The sequence below is a fragment of the Anopheles coluzzii genome, chromosome 2, assembly GCF_943734685.1.
Source record: "Anopheles coluzzii chromosome 2, AcolN3, whole genome shotgun sequence".
Taxonomy (NCBI): Eukaryota; Metazoa; Arthropoda; class Insecta; order Diptera; family Culicidae; genus Anopheles; species Anopheles coluzzii.
Window position 1 is genome coordinate 21,500,048 of NC_064670.1, and position 20,753 is coordinate 21,520,800.

Genomic DNA, 20,753 nt, shown 5'->3' on the forward strand with positions numbered 1-20,753 from the left:
CCTTTTAGTAGCTGGATAGTTTATCGCGCGAGAAGCAACGTATCCGTGCGCCTGTAGTTGTGCGGGATGGACGCGCGAGCGCACGCAGAAATTCCACAATCTCGCGCAAACTGTTAACCGCATCATTCAGCGGATGCGTATCGACCTTAGCGGGACGCTGAGCGTTTAACCTTCAAAGCGTAGGCCTCCCGAACTGGAGCGACACTTTAAGATTTAAAATTAATTAAAAAAAAATGCTACACAAACGAATGTCAACCCCAAACAGGAGCTCTGACCCCAAAGAAAGTAGAGGCACCTTCTGGGCCGCGCTGAAGTACTGCCGTGCCATGCCACGCAACCAAAACGAACCGCTTCGACAGTCTGCCTGCGTTGTGCCTGCCTGTAACTCAACCCGTGGGTGCGTGGGTTTTTTTAAACGAGGACGGGAGACCGGAGGACGTACCTGTTGTGTATGCAAAGATTTTGAGCACCGAATCCCCCGCCGAACGCACCCGACGAACGAGTTAACGGGGTTTTCGGATTTTGAAACCTACCGGTGGTCACCACCACCATAAGTCTGGTTCCATTTTCTATGAACCTTCTTTCTGTGTGTGTGTGTGTGTGTGTGTGTGTGTGTGTGTGTGTGTGTGTGTGTGTGTGTGTGTGTGTGTGTGTGTGTGTGTGTGTGTGTGTGAGTGTTTGTGTGTGTGTGTGAGTGTTTGTGTTTTTTTTGCTTTCCCTTCACCATTCCCTCCCAACCATTATGCGAACCTCCATTGCAGAGCGCGAGAGACGGCGAGACCGGCTGGCTCGCCATCGTTCGCCCCGTCGCCAAAGCCGATAAGTGGTGAATAGCAGCATAAATATGCGAGACCAAGCGCGCGCAACTCTCGTTGTGGTTATAGTTCTGTGTTTCGTTTTGCCAGCCGACGCTCGACGACCGCCGAAAACCACTTGGGACATGGGATGGGCTGGACAGGGATACCTCGCCAATCATACACAAGCTCTCATAAACTTGGACCGTCTGACGACTAATCAGGGAACCGAAAGTTGGCTAGAAGTTAAGCGCTCAGGGAAGTTTTGCTAGAAAAGGTTTTATTGCATTCTGCCATCCATGTTTTTGCAATTAATGCACGACCAAAACACTTGCCATCGGATCCATGCCCACATGCTTACCTTCGTAGGCATTTAAAATGTGATTAAATCGTGCTGCGGATTTTTTGTAAGTGCAACTACACCAACCAACACTCGATGTTCTCTCTTTCTATCGCTCTCTCTCTCTCTCTACCTCAATTACTCTCTTTCAACATCACCTTCAGGTTTTGCTTTACGTTAAACGTTTACAAGGTGACTTAGGGGTGGGTAAATAAAACCCAGCGTTTCGCATCGGACGAAAATGAAAAACCCCTTGGCAGTAGCTGGCGGAAGTAAGTCCGTAGCTAACCGGCCGAACAAGTGGCAAATCGACGATCGATACAACCTCATTACGGGGCGAGCTCGCAATAAAACTGAACTACTTTGCGGATACTGTAAACACACTCAAACGTCTGACGTCTTACTTGTGACACTAAGCGTCTTTTTCGCACTAGGAACTCAAAATGAGGTTTCTCCCCACTTCTTTTTTCTGTGTAAAATTGATGATCAGCACAAATTTTAAAACAAAACTGTTGAAAACTCCGATAGGTATCGAATGTGTGTGTGTCTGTGTAGCACTTGAACAATGCTGCAACACCGGAAAGGTGTCGAAATGTCAACTCGTCCTTCGACCGCCGAGACGGCCGAGGTACGCGAAGAGGGCAGATTTAATTGGATCCCCTCACTCGCTACGCCCCCCCCTGTCCTTCCCACACGAAAGCTTCCCCGTGACAAGCGGTTGAGTCTTATAATGTCTTGAATTTTGTTGTTTGAAGGACAGAATTCAAAACGGAATCTCTGAAATCGATGAAGATCACAGCTTGCAACATCAACGTCCGGCTGCGACACCTCGTCCTGAGCCTCAATCACTAGTGACGGTTGAACCCCAAAGTCTGCTTCATTACACCTAATTGTAACACGTAACGTCGTGATCCCCTTTCGATGGCTGCCGTTTTGGAGGGTGTCCAATCAATGTCCAAGCAAATACTGCTCCTTGTCTCCCAAGCCCGAAAGTCCTTGAGTGGTCCGCGGTGCGTCGTCCTACGCAGCACGCAGTGAGCGCCCAACGCCTCCCATTCAAAATAAAAAAACGCCCTCCCCGGCCAAATGAAGTAAAGTGAACCGAGGGACAGAGAGAGAGAGATAGAGAGAGAGAGAAACTGAGAGAGAGACAGAGGAAAGCTGCCCAGATCGTCACACCATTGCCGCGATGCATTATCGGGCGGCGCGCTGATGCAATTGCGCGCACCGTGTGCCGTACCAACTGCCGTCCCTGCCCCTACACAATCTGGACAGCCGAACCGGCTGACGAAGAGCATTCTTTAATTGGACACACGGGGAGCAGCAGCCAAGCGCAAAGCCTCGACAGTGCCGTAAAAAGGCAAGCAAGATTCGCAGCGAGCGCGCTTCGAGAAGGCTCTCAAGATCTTCGACTATCGGGATGGCGATTTTCTGTGACACTACTACAGTGCGCGTACCTGCGAGAGCACGGGATGGTGAAAAAAAAATCCTTCCCCATATTGTTTCTCTCCTCCCGGGCGAGAAAAAGCGAGTGAAAAGGGCACGAGAGAAGCAAAACATATCACACGCACTAGAAGCCTCATTTTAGCGCATCAAAAGCCCTTGCAGGAGTGTTTGTGTGTGTGTGTGTCCACGTTGTCAGCGAACAATAGCACCGAGCCCGGTTTGAGCCCTCCCCACTTCGGTGGTGATCGGTGGTCGGATGATCTTGACAGGGAAGCGCGCGGTCTGTTATCAACACTTTACCTTGCGCTCGCGGCAAAAACCAATGGTGGCAATGTGTGGATGGCAAAAAGTGAAGGGCCCTCGAGTGGACATGGGTGACGATGCGAGAAAATATTGCATCGGAAGAAAGAGATAGACAGAGAGAGAGCCGTATGCTACCCAAGTGTTTAAGCCGAGACGCGAGAAATTGGTTCATCTTGAAAATCCCGCGCCACCTTATCGAATGGGGCAAAACCCAATGGGATTGTTCGAGAAAGGGTCAGCAGCACACGCCTGATATATTGGCTCAATCACCACCACTATCACCGAAAAAAGGGCTTTCGCGGCGTGCAATCGCAGTGAAAAAGACGATCACAATCACTGGACACGCACACGCCCAAACGAAAACACAGAATATAAATACCTGAACGCATTTTCACCTGCGCACACGCACTTACGCACTTACGTTCTCAGACGCTTCGTGTGCGAACGCACATTGCCCTGGCACACACACACCCCCCATTCACCACGCCGGGCTGAGTGGGAGGGAAGGCCAAAGCCAAACCGTGTCGTAGGAATGTTCGAATGCTTTACCCCTTCTTCTCCTGCACACGCTGCTACCTCTGTGCACCAGCTCTAAGGCATCCCACACTAACGCATCTTAGCAACGCGCGCAGCACACAGCGAACGTCGTCGTGTACGGATGATTTGTTACGCCAGCCAGCCCTTTTCGAAGGCAAACCGATACCGCTGCTACATTCCACGGCGGTACGGTGTGCCATAATTTTCCGATGCAATACGCACAGACACGCACACACACTCACAGGCATAGATATCCAGGGAATAGATGTGTGTTTTTGTAGCGCTGCCATCACATTCTGGAGTGATTTGTTTTTATTTGCACCGCCTTAACCAAAGCAGTTAATGGCAACTTTCTACCAGAGCAAGGAGAGCGAGCCTACCAGACGAAAATAAACCAACTCACACACACACACACTCACACAGCTCACATCACACTGGCATGGCGACTCTGTGCTGTGCTGGTTGCGGCCAATCGTACAAATCCGTGCGTTCGTTCCAAGGTCTCACAAAATGCTGCAGCATTTCACCCGAACGAACGCTTCTTCGAACGCTTGCTTCCACGAGCCACACACGGAAGGGCACCACGGTCACTGTACGACACCACACCGTTACTGCATTGAACTGCAAAACTACAAAATACTTACACTGCTGCGAGCGGGATGTGCAGGATCGTACCCTCGAACGTCACTGACAGCTGAGTGTGTTGTTTTTGGCAGGGCTCCTTTCTCTCTCTCTCTTTGGCTGTCAACCACACTCCTCGGCCAAAGCCTGCTACGTTTTCGTCCTTTTCATACGCGCACACACGCACACAAAAAGCCTTATCTGGGACGCTCTCAGGTATGAAAAAGTTTCACCAGCATTCATACACCACGACGGCACGGCGGATTCGCAACGATCTGGCGTCGAACGCGGGCCGATTTTCAAAACATAAACACACACGCCGCCACGAGACGCGGACCTTCAGTGCGTGCTGCAGTCGGTTCGTGGTGTTCGGCACCTTCGGCACTATACACTCACACACCACCACCACCACCACCACCACCGGCGGTGTACCCCCCGGTTGTCGAACGTACAAACACGGCGCACAATCACGAACGCGGTAACCGTTTGCGCTGCAGGGCTTGTTAGGGTTGTAGAGGCTAGCACTGATCGAAACCGGGACGCGCGCGCGCGCTATCGGCGAAAAATGTTAATCCAGCGAACGCTTGCCGAGCATTGAATTAAGCTCACGCGCATAATGATGTTCAGAGCCCGCAGAGCAACGCGCGGTGCTGCGAAAGGAGAGTTCCCCCTCCACGCGACAACAGGGCTGTACTGCTCGTGGTCCGTGCGGGGCCCGGCTGCTTATTGTGTGGACGGGGTTTCGGACGCAACCCGTCAACGCCGAGAGCATCGTTCGGTGGTGGCTACAAGGGGCCACAACAGCACCGTACGCCCGAAACGGACGGAAAAGGGACAGCAGCAACGGGAGCTTTTGTGCACCGCTCACTCCGACGGCTCGTCTCTCGGGCTCTGCACGGGTAGGCCTCTCGTGAAAGCTTGCCGAAAAGCATTTGGAACGGCGGTCAGTTTGCGATCGCTTCACTGAAGGGTTTGTGCGGGAGATGTGTGTAAAAGTCGGCCAGCGCATATTGTTTTTATTTGAATTATTTTCTAACACATTCATTTTATGGCTGTTTTTGTATGCAAACCTGCGTAACTAACATATTAAAAAAAGTTTGATTTCAGTTTTATTAAAATTATAACATATATTATATGAAGCAAACCAATTATATAAAAAAGTGTTGCAATTTAAATTTGTTTTTAGTTATTCCATAAGTACGTGTCTAAATTATTTTTATAATCATAGGATAATTCAAAACAAGCAAATTTTGTACCTTAACAGAGTCATACACTACACAACAATTACTCAAAAAATATATAAAATTAATTTCATTTAGTTTTACTTGCATTCTACTGAACATCTAATCTTTTAGAAGTTCCGAAAAAACAAGCATTTTTATTTTAATCATTTAAAAACAAACATACAACCCTACCCTAAACAAATCGCTCCGGCAACCACTGCAGCCTTTCGCTCACGAACAAACGACTTCAACGACCAACCCGATCCGAAGAGACGAACCCCACGCCAACGAGCGAAGCTTGCAGCGAAGCGCGGGTACGCTTGGAAGCTTGGAAGAAATTTCTCACCACCGCTCTCTGCTCGGTGTGAGTGAAAGGAGCATAGTTTTAGGGAAAAAAGAAAGATACAATACGCCAAAAAAGCTTACCACAAACCAAAAAAGCTCTAGAGACAGCTCATTTTTAACTGCTTGTGTAGTGGGGCAAACAACACTTACCTGCCACCATTCCGGGTGGTGAACAATCCGTAAGAGGAGGAAGTTTTTTTCCTTCTTGTTGTTCTGTGTGGTGCTGTTACGAAGGCGGTAGGATGTGCCTCGCAAGGCAAAAGAAACGCACTGAGAAGGTCGTCCATGAGAGAAGCAATTTACGGGTGTGTGGTGTAGAGAAGCTAAAACCAAAAGCTAAAACGGTAAAGAAACAACACAATCGAATAAGCGAAAAGAAAACGATAGCCCTTTTGTTCTCACAGGGACGAAACAAGAATTATATTGCAGTAATGTGCAAGGATGTTCATGTGCATGGGTTTGCTTTTGAAGGATAATGAACCATTCTTGAAATGCTGATTTGTAGTTTTATTTAGCTTAAAAACTTTAAAAATTAAATTACGTTATATATTTATTCCTATGTAATTCTAAGCTTATTTTAATGCAAAAAACGTTGTCCACCAATCACGACACGCAGCCGGCGTCGAAAAACAAACAAACAAACAAATTTGCGCATCCGCCTGCACGAAGCTGTGCCAAGGCGAGTGAGCTACAGCGATATTTGTTACGCCTCTTTGCGGCGCTTCATATTTCCCTCCCAACAGGGAATACCGTCTTAACGCAACCGCGAAGGATTTGTTTGCGTTCATGAGAGAGTTTCATTTTTTTGCCATCCGTCGATGCATTTTTGAGCCGATTTTAATAATCAACACAACGTGAAGGACATTGGGCGATGTTTGTTTTGCTCCGATCGTAAACAAAACGGAAACAAAAAGGTCATTTCTTTCGCTGCAAAATCGACAGCTGCGTCGCTTCAATCGCTCATTTCACATGCATTACGCATCAATGAATGGAGACTGCGTTACGTGCATCATAATTATTTTGACACAGAAACGACCATTGTCGCCTGATGCGCACGCCGGGCACAATGGATTTGCAGCAATTGAAAGTGCTTTCCTTCTTGCTTCGCTCACCTTCAGTTGGGACGCTTTGTTTATGATCCTACAGCCGATTGCAATGGCAAGAGCAACAAACACATACACACAGACACACATACATGTTGCACCCATTGTTAGACAAGGCAGGGGAAATTTTAATTTCGTTGTGCCTTTTTTTTGCTGTTCCACTACCTGGGTATCCTTTTTTTTGGGCATTTGTTAATGATTACTTTAAAATTTAAATAAAACTCAACAAACACAGGTATACAGTTACACCAGTGACGAGTCTATTTGGCACGAAATGAACACAGGATGACATTATTTGAAACGTGCATACTCTAATATTTCAACTGCTATTCGCACTTCGCCGCTGTCTCATAATTATGGAGATTCAAATCTTACTGTAAACTCAAACTTTCTCTTATTCGCTCGCTAATGTTGGGACTTTTCTTTTAAAAATCCACAACACACTCGCATGCCGTTTGAGAAAACCCACCACACAAAAAAACGGAACGCAGAACCTGCAACCACCACAAAGCATAGCAGCATACTGACCGATGGAATTATGAATGTCATCCAGAGTGACACCATACTCCACGAAGCATATAATGCCCATCCGGATCCGGGAGTGGATCAAACAATGTGTCCTGCGGTAAGAAAAGGAACACAATAACCAGAAAAAAACCTTCAACGGCACGACACGATGAATGGGCGGCAAAGTCACATACATATAAGGCGATCATACAAAATACTTAGCCTTAGTCCAATCGGCTTATCCTGCCCCACTCGTAGCTCCACGTTCTTGGCGTGTGCCGCCGTGCTGCCAACGTATGCGCTGGCGTGCGCGTTCGCGATGTATTTGTGGACGAAATTAACATGTTTAGCGGATTAGTTCACCGATGCGTTCGCATGTAATTTGATGCCATTTTACGCTCATAACGCTACGCAACGTGATAAGCTCCGTGTACGGGAGCATACAGTGCTGTGGGACGAATTTCAGGGGCTTGTTCGCCGAACACTGTAGCTGGTGGTCGAGCAATGAGTCAACGAACGTGTACTGTGTGGAGCGATTAGACGCATCCCTTAGCTGTTGACTACCTTGACCTTACGCTTTAACTGTTGGGGCGACGGCTTATACTTCTACAAAAGCATTGTTAAACTAACAGTAGGATAATCGCAATTTTTATCCCCAACTGAATAATACAAATATTTAAATGTCAATGTGCTGACCACTGTAATTCGTGCTTAGAACATGTAAATTTGACATGAAGACTTATATATTTTAATCAACCTCATGCAAAATTGCCCGCTGGAAACTGTGGCATTACCAATAAAGAGCAATATTATCTCCAAAAGCTTCATTTGTTTTGTGTACTACGAACTATGCTAGAACAATTTGTAAAATTGTTAAAATAACTAATTACAGGATTACACAAATCATTTAAGAAACATTATAATTTAAGCGAATTTCCAATGTTCTATCAGAAGAAACTCTCTTGATTTAAGTGGATCTTTTGTCCAATAATTTTGAAAAACCAAAAAATAGTAGCATGTTTTGAAGCTTCTAGTGATTGTGATTGATTTTATCGATTTTATCGGCTGTGATGGTCTTACAGTAGTAGTTTTTTTCCTTAGCAATACGGCTGAATAATCAAAATTATCAAATTCATACGGAAAAATTAATAAATAAAGATATATAAATTGTAATGCAACAGCTAAGACATTTAAGCCTTCACTCTACTGTAGAATGTATGTTACTATAGCATGTATGTAACCTAATACTAAGTCTACATTTAAGAACATTCATTGGGACTTTGAGTGTCCATTTAATGAAAATTATACGAATAAATCGATAAATTAAAGGTTCTCACCGCTTCATACACCTCTTCCCAACCCTTCCACGTGAAACAATGCACACCAACTCTTCTTTAATTTGTTTACAAGTGAAGCGCAATAGCCACGACCTAACGTCCGATGGGAACCGTAGGTCAACGTCTCAACAGTTACTATCCTCGGATGACCGTTTTGGTGTGAAGCTAATTAGTGGTAAATTATATTAAACACACTTGAGAAGCTCATTAGCCCAGACCGCCAAACTGACACCCACAAGACACACCTCCCCACGCACAAACTTCCCTAGCCCCCTCGCCCCACACTAACTGCGTTCGACGCGCGCCTAGTGTAGCAGCAAGCATTATGACTGTCAACGAAGCAGCAGCATTGAAACGATGGGATGAAATATGAAACCGACCAGCGAGCTCATCACTTCCTGGAGGAGAAAATGTGCGTTGCCGTTTGCTTTTCCGCCGGGAAGGCTGGGCCGGAAAAAGCGTTACCGTTAACGAGGACATATGCAGGACGCTCGCCGTATTAATTTTTTACCAGCGCGGCGGAAGGCACCAAGGCACCGAGGCACCAAAATGGGCCGACGAGCCTACTACCGCAGTGTAATTCGATTAGCTCTATTATGTGCAATAAATATGTGCCGTCTTCTGCCGACCTGCTCAAGTCGGTGATCTGACTTCGGCGTGCAAACAGTGACTCCTGCAGTGGGTGCAGATAGTAGCGAGCAGTGTGTGTGTTTAGTGTAGCAAAAGAGTGATCCACGAAGGCAACACACGCGGGGCGCTAGTAGTTTTTCTTCCCCAGACCGTTTCCACAGAAATTCCTCAAAGATGCCGTACTACGGTCCAATGCAACAGCCCGGGCTGTGGGGCCAGCCGGTGGCCAACCTGACCGTGGTGGACAAGGTGCCGCCCGAAATTATGCACCTGGTCGATCCGCACTGGTCCCAGTTCCCGCCGATGAACCCGCTGTGGCACTCCATCATCGGGTTTGTCATCTTCGTGCTGGGCGTGGTGTCGATCATCGGCAACGGCATGGTGATCTACATCTTCTCCACCGCCAAATCGCTCCGCACACCGTCGAACCTGTTCATCGTCAATCTGGCCCTGTCGGACTTCCTGATGATGGGCACGAACGCGTTCACGATGGTGTACAACTGCTGGTTCGAGACCTGGTCGCTCGGGCTGCTGATGTGCGATCTGTACGCGTTCTTCGGTTCGCTGTTCGGCTGCTGCTCGATCTGGACCATGACGATGATCGCGCTGGATCGGCACAACGTGATCGTGCACGGTCTGTCCGGCAAGCCGCTCACCAACACGGGCGCCATACTGCGCATCCTGCTCTGCTGGCTGATCGGTGTCGTGTGGGGCATACTGCCGATGCTTGGCTGGAACCGGTACGTGCCGGAGGGCAACATGACGGCCTGCGGTACGGACTACCTGACCGACGATTGGTTCCACAAGTCGTACATACTGGTGTACTCGGTGTTCGTCTACTACACGCCACTGTTTACCATCATCTACGCGTACTTCTTCATTATTAAGGTAAAGTGAGGTCCCGGGATCTAGACTAATCAGTGGAATTAAGTTCACGCCGCCCCTTCTCTAAACTGTTACGTTCTCTATTCCAACCACCCCTTGACAGGCTGTATCGGCGCACGAGAAAAACATGCGCGAACAGGCGAAACGGATGAACGTACAGTCCCTGCGCTCGTCGGACGATGGCAAGAGCACCGAGATGAAGCTGGCCAAGGTGGCACTGGTAACCATCTCGCTGTGGTTCATGGCCTGGACACCGTACACGGTGATCAACTATACGGGCGTGTTCAAGACGGCCAGCATCACACCGCTGGCCACCATCTGGGGTTCGGTCTTTGCCAAAGCGAACGCCGTCTACAACCCGATCGTGTACGGCATCAGCCATCCCAAGTACCGGGCGGCCCTGTTGCGCCGGTTCCCATCGCTCGCCTGCAGCGATGGTCCACCGGCCGACGATAAATCGCTCGCCTCCGAAGCGTCCGGCATTACGTCGGCCGGCAACCCAACCACAGCGTAAAGCCCGACGATGGACGAAAGGGGTGAAAGCTGAGGAAAACCCCTTCCCAGCACCCTGCATAGTGAAACTGATGCGCTGTTTTGCTTTGAAAGGAAAAATGGACTCTCAGGATAGATGCCGAACGAAACGCGCTAGCTTTCTTAGTAGGAGACTGTCCTTCTGTGTGAGTGTGTGGTAAGGGATTGTGATGTATTATTATTATTATTATTATTATTATTGTGAACATAATAATGTTTCTTTTGTGCAAATAAACTTCAACTTGTTATCATGCTACAGTGGAGCGACACTTTTGTTAAGCGACACTCTAAATTTAAGTTTCCGTTTACATGTGAGAGCATAGTTTTTGAGATTCTTTTCGGAAGTGGAGCCTACAGGCGAGAAAGAAACCCAGAACGTCGTCATTACCATTCTATTGGCGATAGGGAAACGTTGTTTTGTGGCAGTTGCGGTGCAGCGAATTGCATTTGCCTTCGTTCTACTGCATTGGCCACACAAATGCATATTGATAAAAATATTTTTGAATCTAATTTTGTTTTAACCTGGCGTCCACCAAACTGAACAAATATTTGCACAATAATCGGGAATGGTAATTATTTTTCAATTTACGAACCTTAATTGATTGGACGCTTGCGGAGTAATTTGTGGTGGTTATCAGCTATAAAATAGGACAAGTATTATACAGCTGATAGTCTGTTTTGTGTTTCCGTGTCGAGTGTGTAGTGGAACCTCGAAAGATAAGGAAAGGTGAGTAAAATTGAACCAGTGAAATAGGGTCCTTATTCCAATCCAAGGGAAATATCTGAAAATCTCACAAACTATCCGTGATTTGATTCAATCCCGTATGGAACTAGCCCTCGATATATCGTACCTGACATATCGTGCTATAAGTGATAAGACATTCAGTCACAGACTAGCCAAGCTCATTCACTAAAGGCTAATATCGGACCTAGACCGGCTAAGCTTGTTTATATCAAAGGAAAGGATGAAGCAGAGAACATTTCTTCACATAAACAAGTAGATTTTGATTTTTAATTTTCATACTTCAGTTAATAGACGCTACAACCAATTTCCGATCATCCAGCTGGAAAAGTAAACCTGAGCTTCTTCTTCTTTATTTACTTGTGGGGTTGGCTTTCAGTGACTTATTGATTACCCCCCATAGCTGGATAGTCATTCCTACGTATGGCGGCACAGTCCATTTGCGGCTTGAACCCATGACGGGCATGTTGTTAAGTCGTACGATTTAACGACTGTACCACGAGACCGGCTAAACAAGAGCTTAATAAATTAAAATTGTCGTTCATTAAGTTAACTTTTCCGCTTCGTTTAAATAATCTCCGGTCTGTTAAAGTGGACAATAGAAAAGATCCATAACTATTTCCATGTCGATCCAGTTACTACAACTATGTAGAAATTAATAATCTTCTGTGGCCTACTCTCAACAATGCTGCAACTACTCGAAGTGATTGTCACGTGTCCCAACACACGTGTAGTTTCCGATCCGATATGGATTCACTAAATTGCTTACCTGCAATAAGATAAATTCATATTGAAACAACTATTCCGGTGCTATGCGCATTTACTATTCAATTTGAACAACAAGACACAGTTTATTTCTGCGAATACAAACGAGCCGAATCCACACAAAAGCACGCACATTCGCATTTAACTACGCTTACGTTTTGTCACCCAAGCGACTGTTGGTGCACTGCTAGCTGCTGACCTGCTCGTAGCGCAATGTCACAACATTGCACGCACACTACCATACCCTCGCTCCGTTCCAAATCAAAACAAACCTCTCCGCTACACAGATTTGTTTGCGTGTCAAACTCAAGCATACAAACTTTTTCCAGCGCGCACGTACGCAGCAATATTAAAGCAATAGAGAGAAGAAGAAAAAAACCCACACTCCCAGCTATTTACTAAAACCGAAGGATTGTTGCCAGATTTTTGTGCTGGCACCGGACGCTGCTATTCGACAGCAGTCTTTGCGTCTGTACCTGCGAACAAGTGTACTGAGATGCGATTTGTCTGTGCTGTGCATCGGTGCCTGGCTGGCAGCGTACCGCGGAGAGTGTGAGGTTGGCGCCATAGGTAGTCGTGAATGTAGATCGATGGCAGATATCGCTAGCCACCAGCAAAAGATGGTGCCGTAACTTTGCATCATAAATTGCTAAACGCTCGCAGTTTGTCGTGTACCGTAGTAAACAATACTCCCTTCCCGTATCAATACTCCACTCGGAAGCGCTCGCATATGGCGTGTTAGTAGTACCTGCTGTTTAGTTACCTAGTCCTTTAATTGTATCCTGCCAAGTGTGTCTGTGCGCGTGTGCGTGCGTATTCAATAGTTTAAGCTAGCAAACGCGAAATCATGGCAGCGCTTCCACCACGCAAAAATCCGACGCCTACCAAAATATCCAAGCAACACCTGACACCGCTGCAAATACTGCTCCAGATGGGCTTCCCCAAGCATAGAGCGTAAGTAGGAGAAAGTGCTACGAACAGAGTGTTGGCATTGCAAACCCTCGTCCTCCCCGCTTCGACTTTCTTATCAATTCCTTCCTTTTTTGTTGTAGTGAAAAGGCACTAGCGGCCACCGGCAACCGGGGCGTCCAGCTGGCCTCCGATTGGCTGCTGGCGCACGTGAACGACCCCTTCCTGGACGAATGCGCTCCGCGCGAATACATCCTGTACGCCTGCCCGACCGGTCCCTTTCTGCAGCAGCTGGAAAACTTCTGGGCCCAGTCGAGGGAGGCGTGTGGCTGGAACGGAGCTCACAACTTTACGCCCCACATTACGCTGGTGTCGTTCTTTAAAGCGCCGGACGAGTGCGCTCCCCAGCTGTCGAAGGCGCTGAAAGACCTGATGAACCTGCCCGGCGCCCGGATCGATCGGCCGATCGGGCTGGAGCTGTACACGAGCCCCAACTTTATGGGCTTTTTCGTCGCGGAAGACGACGCCAACTATCTGAAGCGGCTGGCCCTGCAATACGTGAAGGAGGTGTCCCACTCAAGTGAGCCATTCGCCGTCCGGCGGGCGGAGTGTCACGACTCTCACGCCACGCGCCAACCGTCGGCGTAGTAGATCCATTTCGAGCCCTGCACGAACTGCACACACAAAACTACACACACTAATACTAATTCCTTTCCGGCTGGTGGTTGTTTCTCGTGTAACGCTCTTTTTTCTCTTGTCTCTTGTCTCTTCTTCTCATTTTTCTTGGGACACGCGCGGTTGGTTGACAAATCGGTAGTAATTAGTGACACCTATGAGCAGCTAGACGCACTGGTAACGTGTTTTCCGTGGTGCGGAGGAGTTACCTCGGCCCGATGCATACCGCGTAGCAGTCGATGTAAGCAGCTCCCCGGTGCCCGACCCCTTCTGCCCTTCCTGACGCTTTCCGTTTTGCGTTTAGTTTTGCCACTTTTAGTTATGTTAGTATTTTTATTACACTTATCTTCTATCTTCTATCCTACTTTTCCATTCTGTTTTGTAAAGATAGTGCTACTTTACATTCCTTATTACTGCTCTTATTGCCATTCCCTTGCATGCAAAACCGTAGACAGTACACTGTTTTAGTTGCCCAAATTTCGACGAATTTCGAGCCACGCGTTTATTAGCCTCCACACACATTGCAGCCATTTCGCTGGAACCGCACGTCAAGTCGCTGCATCTGACGCTGGCCTACCAATTCCCGCCCAGTCAGTTTAATGCGCTGAAAGCGTTGGTGGAAAATTTGGACGCTTCCTGCACGGACGCCAACTGGGAGCTGCGGCTGTACTCGCGCGACCCCCGGCTCGTCTCGAAGCAGGTGCACAAGGTGCTGTATCCGCACACGCCGCGCGAAACGGACGAGCTGGAGCTCCGGATCGGTGATCACATCTATCTCAACCCGGAAGCAATACAAGCGTCCACCGACGGCTGGGTCGAGGGGATCTCGTGGCTAACCGGCACCACCGGCTACCTGCCCGAAAACTACACCGAGCGGACGGCGGAATCGGACGCGTGGACGATGCACCGTACGGTGCCGCTGTGTGACGCACGGACAGTGCCGGCCGACGAAACACTATCCGACACGGTTGATGGAGTGCTGCCCGCCATCGGATCGCCCAGCCTGGCACCGGAAGCGAACGATACGGGTGAGTTTTGGTTTTGGTGGCTGTCCGGTATGTGTCTCGGTTCTGTCAAATGGTGCCAAACTGTTGTGTAGTGTCTATCCCGCGCGCCCTTAGTTTAGCATAATTAGTTGTCTAATCCAGCGAAGGCATGACTGAATAGCATGCAATTGTGCGATAGCACGTGCGCACGCAAAAAACGAAACGATACTCCGTATGTGAATCAGTTCGATGAAGATAAGACGGCAAAAAGTGATAAGATTTTGCACGGTCACCCTTCACGATGTATCGGACCATCGGTTCGGTTTGTGGGAACTCGTATATAAAACATCGATCGCACTATGGCTGTCCCTATCGGTGCTGTTGGTCAAGTAGCAGCGTCGCGTGTTATGCGTTTGGGCTGTGCTGTGGCTTGTTATCATCTTTAGCATTGCTTACCGCGACGGAGTGAAGTGTACGTGTTTGTATGTACGTGTATCAATATCAACTAAATTGCTCATCTTGAAATGGTTTCCCGGGGATGCTTGTGCCTCACGCAACGAGTGCACTAAATGTCTCAGAAAGTCGTCGAAGAGCGTATTAAAAATTCTCAACTTTAATGTCAAAAGCTCGGAATTATTAAATTACTTTAGCGTAAAACTCAAAAAATTAGTTCATTACATCCTTTTTGTGTACTGTATGTTCTGCTCTTCATCCCATTGTTCGAGCATTCCTTTTCGAATGGGTCGATAATGTTTCACCTTTCCGTCTGTGACGTCCACCACATTGCTGGAATGAAGCGAAACAAAAAAAACAGCAAAAACAACATACCCTACACAGGAAATGTGATACCACACCGTCCGAGTGTTTAACAAAGGCGGCCAAATATAATCGCTAACGGTTGGCTTCTCGGTTTCAGTATCTGTAGGTCAGAGCGAATCGCAACCGGACGGTGCACCGCAAACGACGGACCGAGCAGCACCTGCACCAGACCAGCAACAAACAGCAACGGGCGGCGGCGGCGGCGAGCAACAGAACGGTGGCAAAATGTTCGGTGGCAATAAAACGATGGACGACATTCCGCTGGAAAAGTTGCACGAGCTGGTGAAAAAGCGTACCAACATGCAGGTGATCCCGGGAGATCAGTGCGCCTCACAGTCGCAGTCCGTACCGCGGACGGAATCGGGCACGCGCAAGGTGTACGTCATGCGACACGGCGAGCGGATCGATTTTACCTTTGGTTCGTGGGTACCGTACTGCTTCGATGAGGCCGGCAACTACGTCCGCAAAGATCTGAACATGCCCACATCGTTGCCCACACGGTAAGCAGAGAGGGGAGGGAGGGAGGCCATTTGCCCGTTAGCAGTGTAGTGTCACGTATGATCACATGTTTTCGTGTCCACTCTATCCACAGTAAACCCAGCCTCTGGCAGAAGGATTCACCACTGACGAACGTGGGTCGCTATCAGGCACGGCTCGTCGGCGAAGGGCTGAAGGATGCGGGGGTACAAATAGCGCGCGCGTACTGCTCGCCCTCGTTCCGCTGCATCCAGACGGCCACTTCAGTGCTGGAGGGGCTCGGATTAAAGGCAACCGTGCCGATCTGCATCGAGCCCGGCCTGTTCGAGTGGCTCGCCTGGTACCAGGACGGGCTGCCCGAGTGGCTTACGCCGGACGAGCTGCTTGCGGCCGACTACAACATCGACGCGGCCTACAAACCGCTCTCTTCGCCGGGCCTGCTGCGGGAACATTTTCACGAAAAGTTGAACGAGTTTTACTGCCGCAATTCGAACGCCGCGGAAGAAATCATTAAAAGCACGGGTAATTGATGGGGGAGGGGAAATGGGAATTATGGCTATCAAAAAGCAGGAAATACTAATGAATCCCCCTTTCTTTTGTTGCGCTTTGCAGAAGGAAACGTGCTGATTGTGGGCCATGCCACAACGCTCGATACGTGCACCCGGTTCATCATTGGCGAGAAGCTTCGCTCCACCAACGATATGGCCCGAATAATGCAGAAAGTGTCCTACTGCAGCCTGGCGGTAATGGAATCGGACGGCACGACGCCGTCCGGTGACAGTGAGCAGGCGGAAAGTACAGTCAAGGGACACTGGAAGCTGGCGGTGCCACCGTGCGATCCTGTGACGCACACCAACAACAACCGGTTTGACTACAAGATACTATTAGAGTAGGCGTAGAATTGCGCAACCATGAGGCGGATTAGTTATTGGGGTCATTGGGTACATCATTGGGACCCTCGTTTCAACCGTACCATTGCATTACCAGGGCACTGGGGACAATGGAGAAAGTGTTACTACTCCACGTTATGCCTGTTATTTAAATACACACATACACACTAGACTAAAACAAACCTATATATATTATTAAAATCAAATAATTGTCAGGTGACGCGGTCGAACGGAGGAACATGTTTAGTTCTACGCCAATGTAGCGCATGCGTTTGTTGCTTTTTATATTATCACCGGATGCGTATTACGCCCAAAGCTTCATATATTACATGCCCAAAAGGGCAAAGGAACACCCAACTGTTTCGCTTTAATAGTTAGCGCTTGGTTCTCCGCCTGCCGGTGAAGAGTAGGTTCTTCATGCTTTCGAAATGACAATAATACAGAAACCAGAGTATGATCTCAATTGCTCACAATACAGCAAGCATAAGCAAATCAAGCATATATATATTCCAATTGGAAAACTGCGCTTTCAACAAGCTTTCGAACCGTTGCGCACTGCCTTTGCGTCAAGGCTTTATTTGCGTGAAAGGCAGCTTAACCATGACGCGTACCACTGCTCTCATCGCTTTTACATGCGTTGCACTTGTTGGGGATGGTTTTATTTAAACGATTAGCGTGTGTTAGCGTTTCTTTAAGCAAAAGCAAAACAAAACTGTGGCTACCGTACAATAACTTATTGAAATAAAATATTATATGTTGTGTCAAGCCAAAAAAGATAACAATATACACACAAACACACACCCCGAGCTGTCGTAGAATGATGTACATGTAATAAACCATACTTTTCTTTTAACCGACTACCTCCCGTTGCACGTTGTGTTCTAGGAGCATGATGCATTCTGTATTTGCAGTCTCCGATAAGATAAGACGCCCTTAACCACTCGAGTATGCTGTACGATTGTGTGTCGGTGTGTGCGTGCTAGCGAATTTGAGTGACTCCCGTACTGCTGTAACAACCGCACACCAACGCACGCTATCGAGGATACACACGGTCGAACCATGGAGATGACTAGATGGTTGTTTGCGGAATATGGTTTTTGCGCGCGGCACCAACATTCACGAGCCAACCATTTGGCTCCCTCTTGTCCTCCACCCTCCCGTCTTCCGTTGCCCTGGGTTAGAAAACCATTTCTGTTGACTCATTTCAACCGCCACCGTGATTCACACTGCCGTATGGTTTGGTTGGCCTGGTTACAGAACAAAGAGATGTCTATTACGCAGCGATGGTGAAAGTTCAACCGAATGGTTTGGTTAGATATTTCTAATCGATTTTTGATACCTTTTTCGAGTCAAATTAATTATCATTAATGTTGTTTAAAGAATAATCCTTAAACATTTTTTTATTATTTAATTGTTAATTTCTAGTTATTGTTGTGTAATTATACAAATCAATCTCTACTATTGACATGCCATACTAACTATGAACCATACACCGCGCTGCGTCTTTTGCATCGTCATGCCGCAGGGTTGAAAGCCGGTAAACAAAATGCAGCCCGAAAATAGATTTAGTTCTAGAAGCGCCTCGGCCGACCGTACTCGAATATGCTACATCATTCGACACCGCTCGCCTGCACCAAGATAGAGAAATAGTGCATGATGATGTTGCAATAGTTTCGATGATTCCCTATGAGTACATTTAAAGCAAATCGCTTCGGAATGCGTAGTAAAGCCGCAGCTGCAAGATAGTGCATGGCGTGGACAAAAGACAACCGCATAACGTCATGGAAAATAACCATCCAAACGATGGTTGAAACCACATGGTTTTCTTCTTCCATACCAGTGGGGCACTCATCTGGTCGCACTCTCACCACTACCATCCAAGCGATGCCGTGTGTAGCGTGTATGTGTGCGTGTGTGCTAGCCGCACATCGAAAAACCATTTGAGTGACCAAAGAGCAGCAGCGTTTTCGGATTGCTATGATGGCAGGAATCATAACTTTCCTATCGACACTTTGCTGCACCGTGTGCTATGGAGAGCAGAAAAGCCGTCACCATTGCAGCGGCTCACGCAAAAGGGCAAATGACTGATAACAACGTGCACATGCACAGCACAAGTGCAGCGGGGAATCCAGCGTACAGGGTTCGGTAGTCCTCCAAAATCGATCGTCGATTAGCAAACGGCTTTACGTGGTGATAATTTCAACGTAAACAAGTCACGCTCAGACGTTTGTAAGCGAGCGTGTGAAAGTGCATCCCAAGCTTTCAACCTAAAAAAAGACGCAATGACTACAGATTCTGGATTATTATTTTCTTCCATTTTGTGGATCACATGTTGGAATTTTAATGTTTATTTCAAACTCTCTGCAAATACATTGTTTGTTTTTTTTTTTTCTTTAGCCAAGGGAGTGGCGCTCTAAGCAACACGATCATGCGATCGCTTACAACTGTTGCCAACCTTTCTCCCTGCAGCAAACGCGCTGACCCGGCTTACTCCACCTTAGCCAGGAACTCGTCGAACACATGGTTGCCCAAATCGTTGGCCGCGTGCTTCGCCGAGGTGAAGTGCTTCAGGTTGTGCACGTAGCCGGCCAGATCGCGCACCACACCCGACTGGTACTCGATGATGTTCTCGTCCAGGTAGTGGGCCGCGTCCGGATCGTAATGGTAGACGTCGTCCGAGCCGTTCGAGCCGGCCTTCGAGTGGGCGTGCGAAATCTTGCGATGGATGGCGTGCGCCTCCTTCGCCATCTGCTTCTCGTAGTCCAGCGCGAACTGCAGCGAGCTCAGCTCCTGCACGTCCAGCACCTTGCCGTAGTTTTCGCCCTTGCTCGGCTGCACCAGATGGCCGAACGAGCCGCGGCGGCTCTGGTACTTGATCAGCTCGATCGCATCCGCCCAGGCCTTGTCGCTGATCTTGCGGTACAGCTTCTCGAACCCGGGGCGGTCCAGGCTGTGCTTGTTGAACGCGGACGACATCATCAGGAAGTGGAACGATTTGTCCACCAGCTGGCTAGTGTACTGCTTCAGATCGTTCTCCACCGTCTTGCCGGAACGCGACAGAAAGCTGGAGTAGGTCGGCGAACATTCCTCTGGTAAAGGGATAAAGGGTAATGCAGGGGAAAGGCGTTAGGGGGTAACTGCGCATTGTATATATGTGTGTGTGTGTGTGTGTGTGTTTTTGTTTATCACTCGCCCTGTTGAGCGAACGGCCACTTACCCACGTTGATTTCGCAGTCATTTGCACTAAGGTCCGTCGCAAAGGCGGAAGCCACCAGCACAAAGCCCAACACAAACACAACATTCATCTTTGCCATCATTTTTTTCTTCTTTTTTCACTCGTTCACTCACACTGCCTGTCACTCGGATCGATCCCCAAGGGCGATGATGGCCGCGAACAAACTTGCTTCCAACTACTGGGGCACGGGTATCAAGAAGGGACAGTATTTGTGAACCTTCTCGATTCGACAAAACTGCTCACGGTAAATGCGATTGTTCGGTTATGCTTTAGCCAGCAAGCGAAAAGGATTTCGCTGCAAAATTGACACAATTTCGTACGGGAAAGCCACACACAGTACAGAAAGCGAACGCGATTTGCGTCTTACTTCCTCCAATAGTTGCCACTGTTATGAATGCTCTGTCCGACAGTCGAGTGACTTTTGTTCCCGTCCGCACGTCAGTGTAGTGGTGGTGTGTGCACGCCGTAACTCACCTACACCGTTATATACGGTCGTTCGCGGCGCACCATGGAGACAGCGAAACGGAATGGTGCCTGCGCTGATTACGAGCAGACAGTGAAATAAAGATCAATATCGGAGGCTACGTGAATTGGGACAAGTGTCATCTTGATCTAGATTTAATTGTTACAGCTTCTAATTCCCGATCGTCACT

At 48.1% G+C, this 20,753-nt stretch overlaps 4 protein-coding genes across 8 annotated transcripts in view; 2 read left to right on the top strand and 2 right to left on the bottom strand.

Annotated features, from left to right (window-relative positions):
• LOC120953322 (protein catecholamines up-like) overlaps positions 1–4,642 on the bottom strand; it is an 84,169-nt gene extending 79,527 nt beyond the window's left edge. For all 4 annotated transcript variants that reach the window (XM_040373149.2, XM_040373148.2, XM_040373151.2 and 1 more), the window contains exon 1: positions 4,065–4,642. The gene's annotated coding sequence lies outside the window, so the exon portion shown is untranslated. The remainder of the gene's footprint in view (positions 1–4,064) is intronic.
• Positions 4,643–9,176: 4,534 nt separating this feature from the next.
• Positions 9,177–10,899, top strand: LOC120953321 (rhodopsin-like). The gene is made up of 2 exons (XM_040373144.2): positions 9,177–10,074; positions 10,175–10,899. Exons 1-2 carry the CDS (start codon positions 9,361–9,363, stop codon positions 10,583–10,585), a joined length of 1,125 nt encoding a protein of 374 aa, XP_040229078.1. The 5' UTR covers positions 9,177–9,360; the 3' UTR covers positions 10,586–10,899.
• Positions 10,900–12,318: 1,419 nt separating this feature from the next.
• Positions 12,319–19,359, top strand: LOC120953320 (protein UBASH3A homolog). Of its 2 annotated transcripts, XM_040373142.2 has the most exons (7): positions 12,319–13,063; positions 13,162–13,598; positions 13,836–13,934; positions 14,221–14,721; positions 15,596–15,998; positions 16,091–16,497; positions 16,588–19,359. In XM_040373142.2, exons 1-7 carry the CDS (start codon positions 12,957–12,959, stop codon positions 16,866–16,868), a joined length of 2,235 nt encoding a protein of 744 aa, XP_040229076.2. In that variant the 5' UTR covers positions 12,319–12,956; the 3' UTR covers positions 16,869–19,359. The 2 variants fall into 2 exon arrangements, with proteins under 2 accessions (XP_040229076.2, XP_040229077.2); XM_040373143.2 differs by lacking the exon at positions 13,836–13,934 and having other exon boundaries at positions 12,322–13,063.
• Positions 19,159–20,517, bottom strand: LOC120953325 (soma ferritin). Its single transcript, XM_040373154.2, has 2 exons — positions 20,083–20,517; positions 19,159–19,954 (listed from the first exon to the last, which is right to left on the bottom strand). The coding sequence occupies exons 1-2, from the start codon at positions 20,180–20,182 to the stop codon at positions 19,353–19,355; spliced, it is 702 nt and encodes a 233-aa protein (XP_040229088.1). The 5' UTR covers positions 20,183–20,517; the 3' UTR covers positions 19,159–19,352.
• Positions 20,518–20,753: the final 236 nt, after the last annotated feature.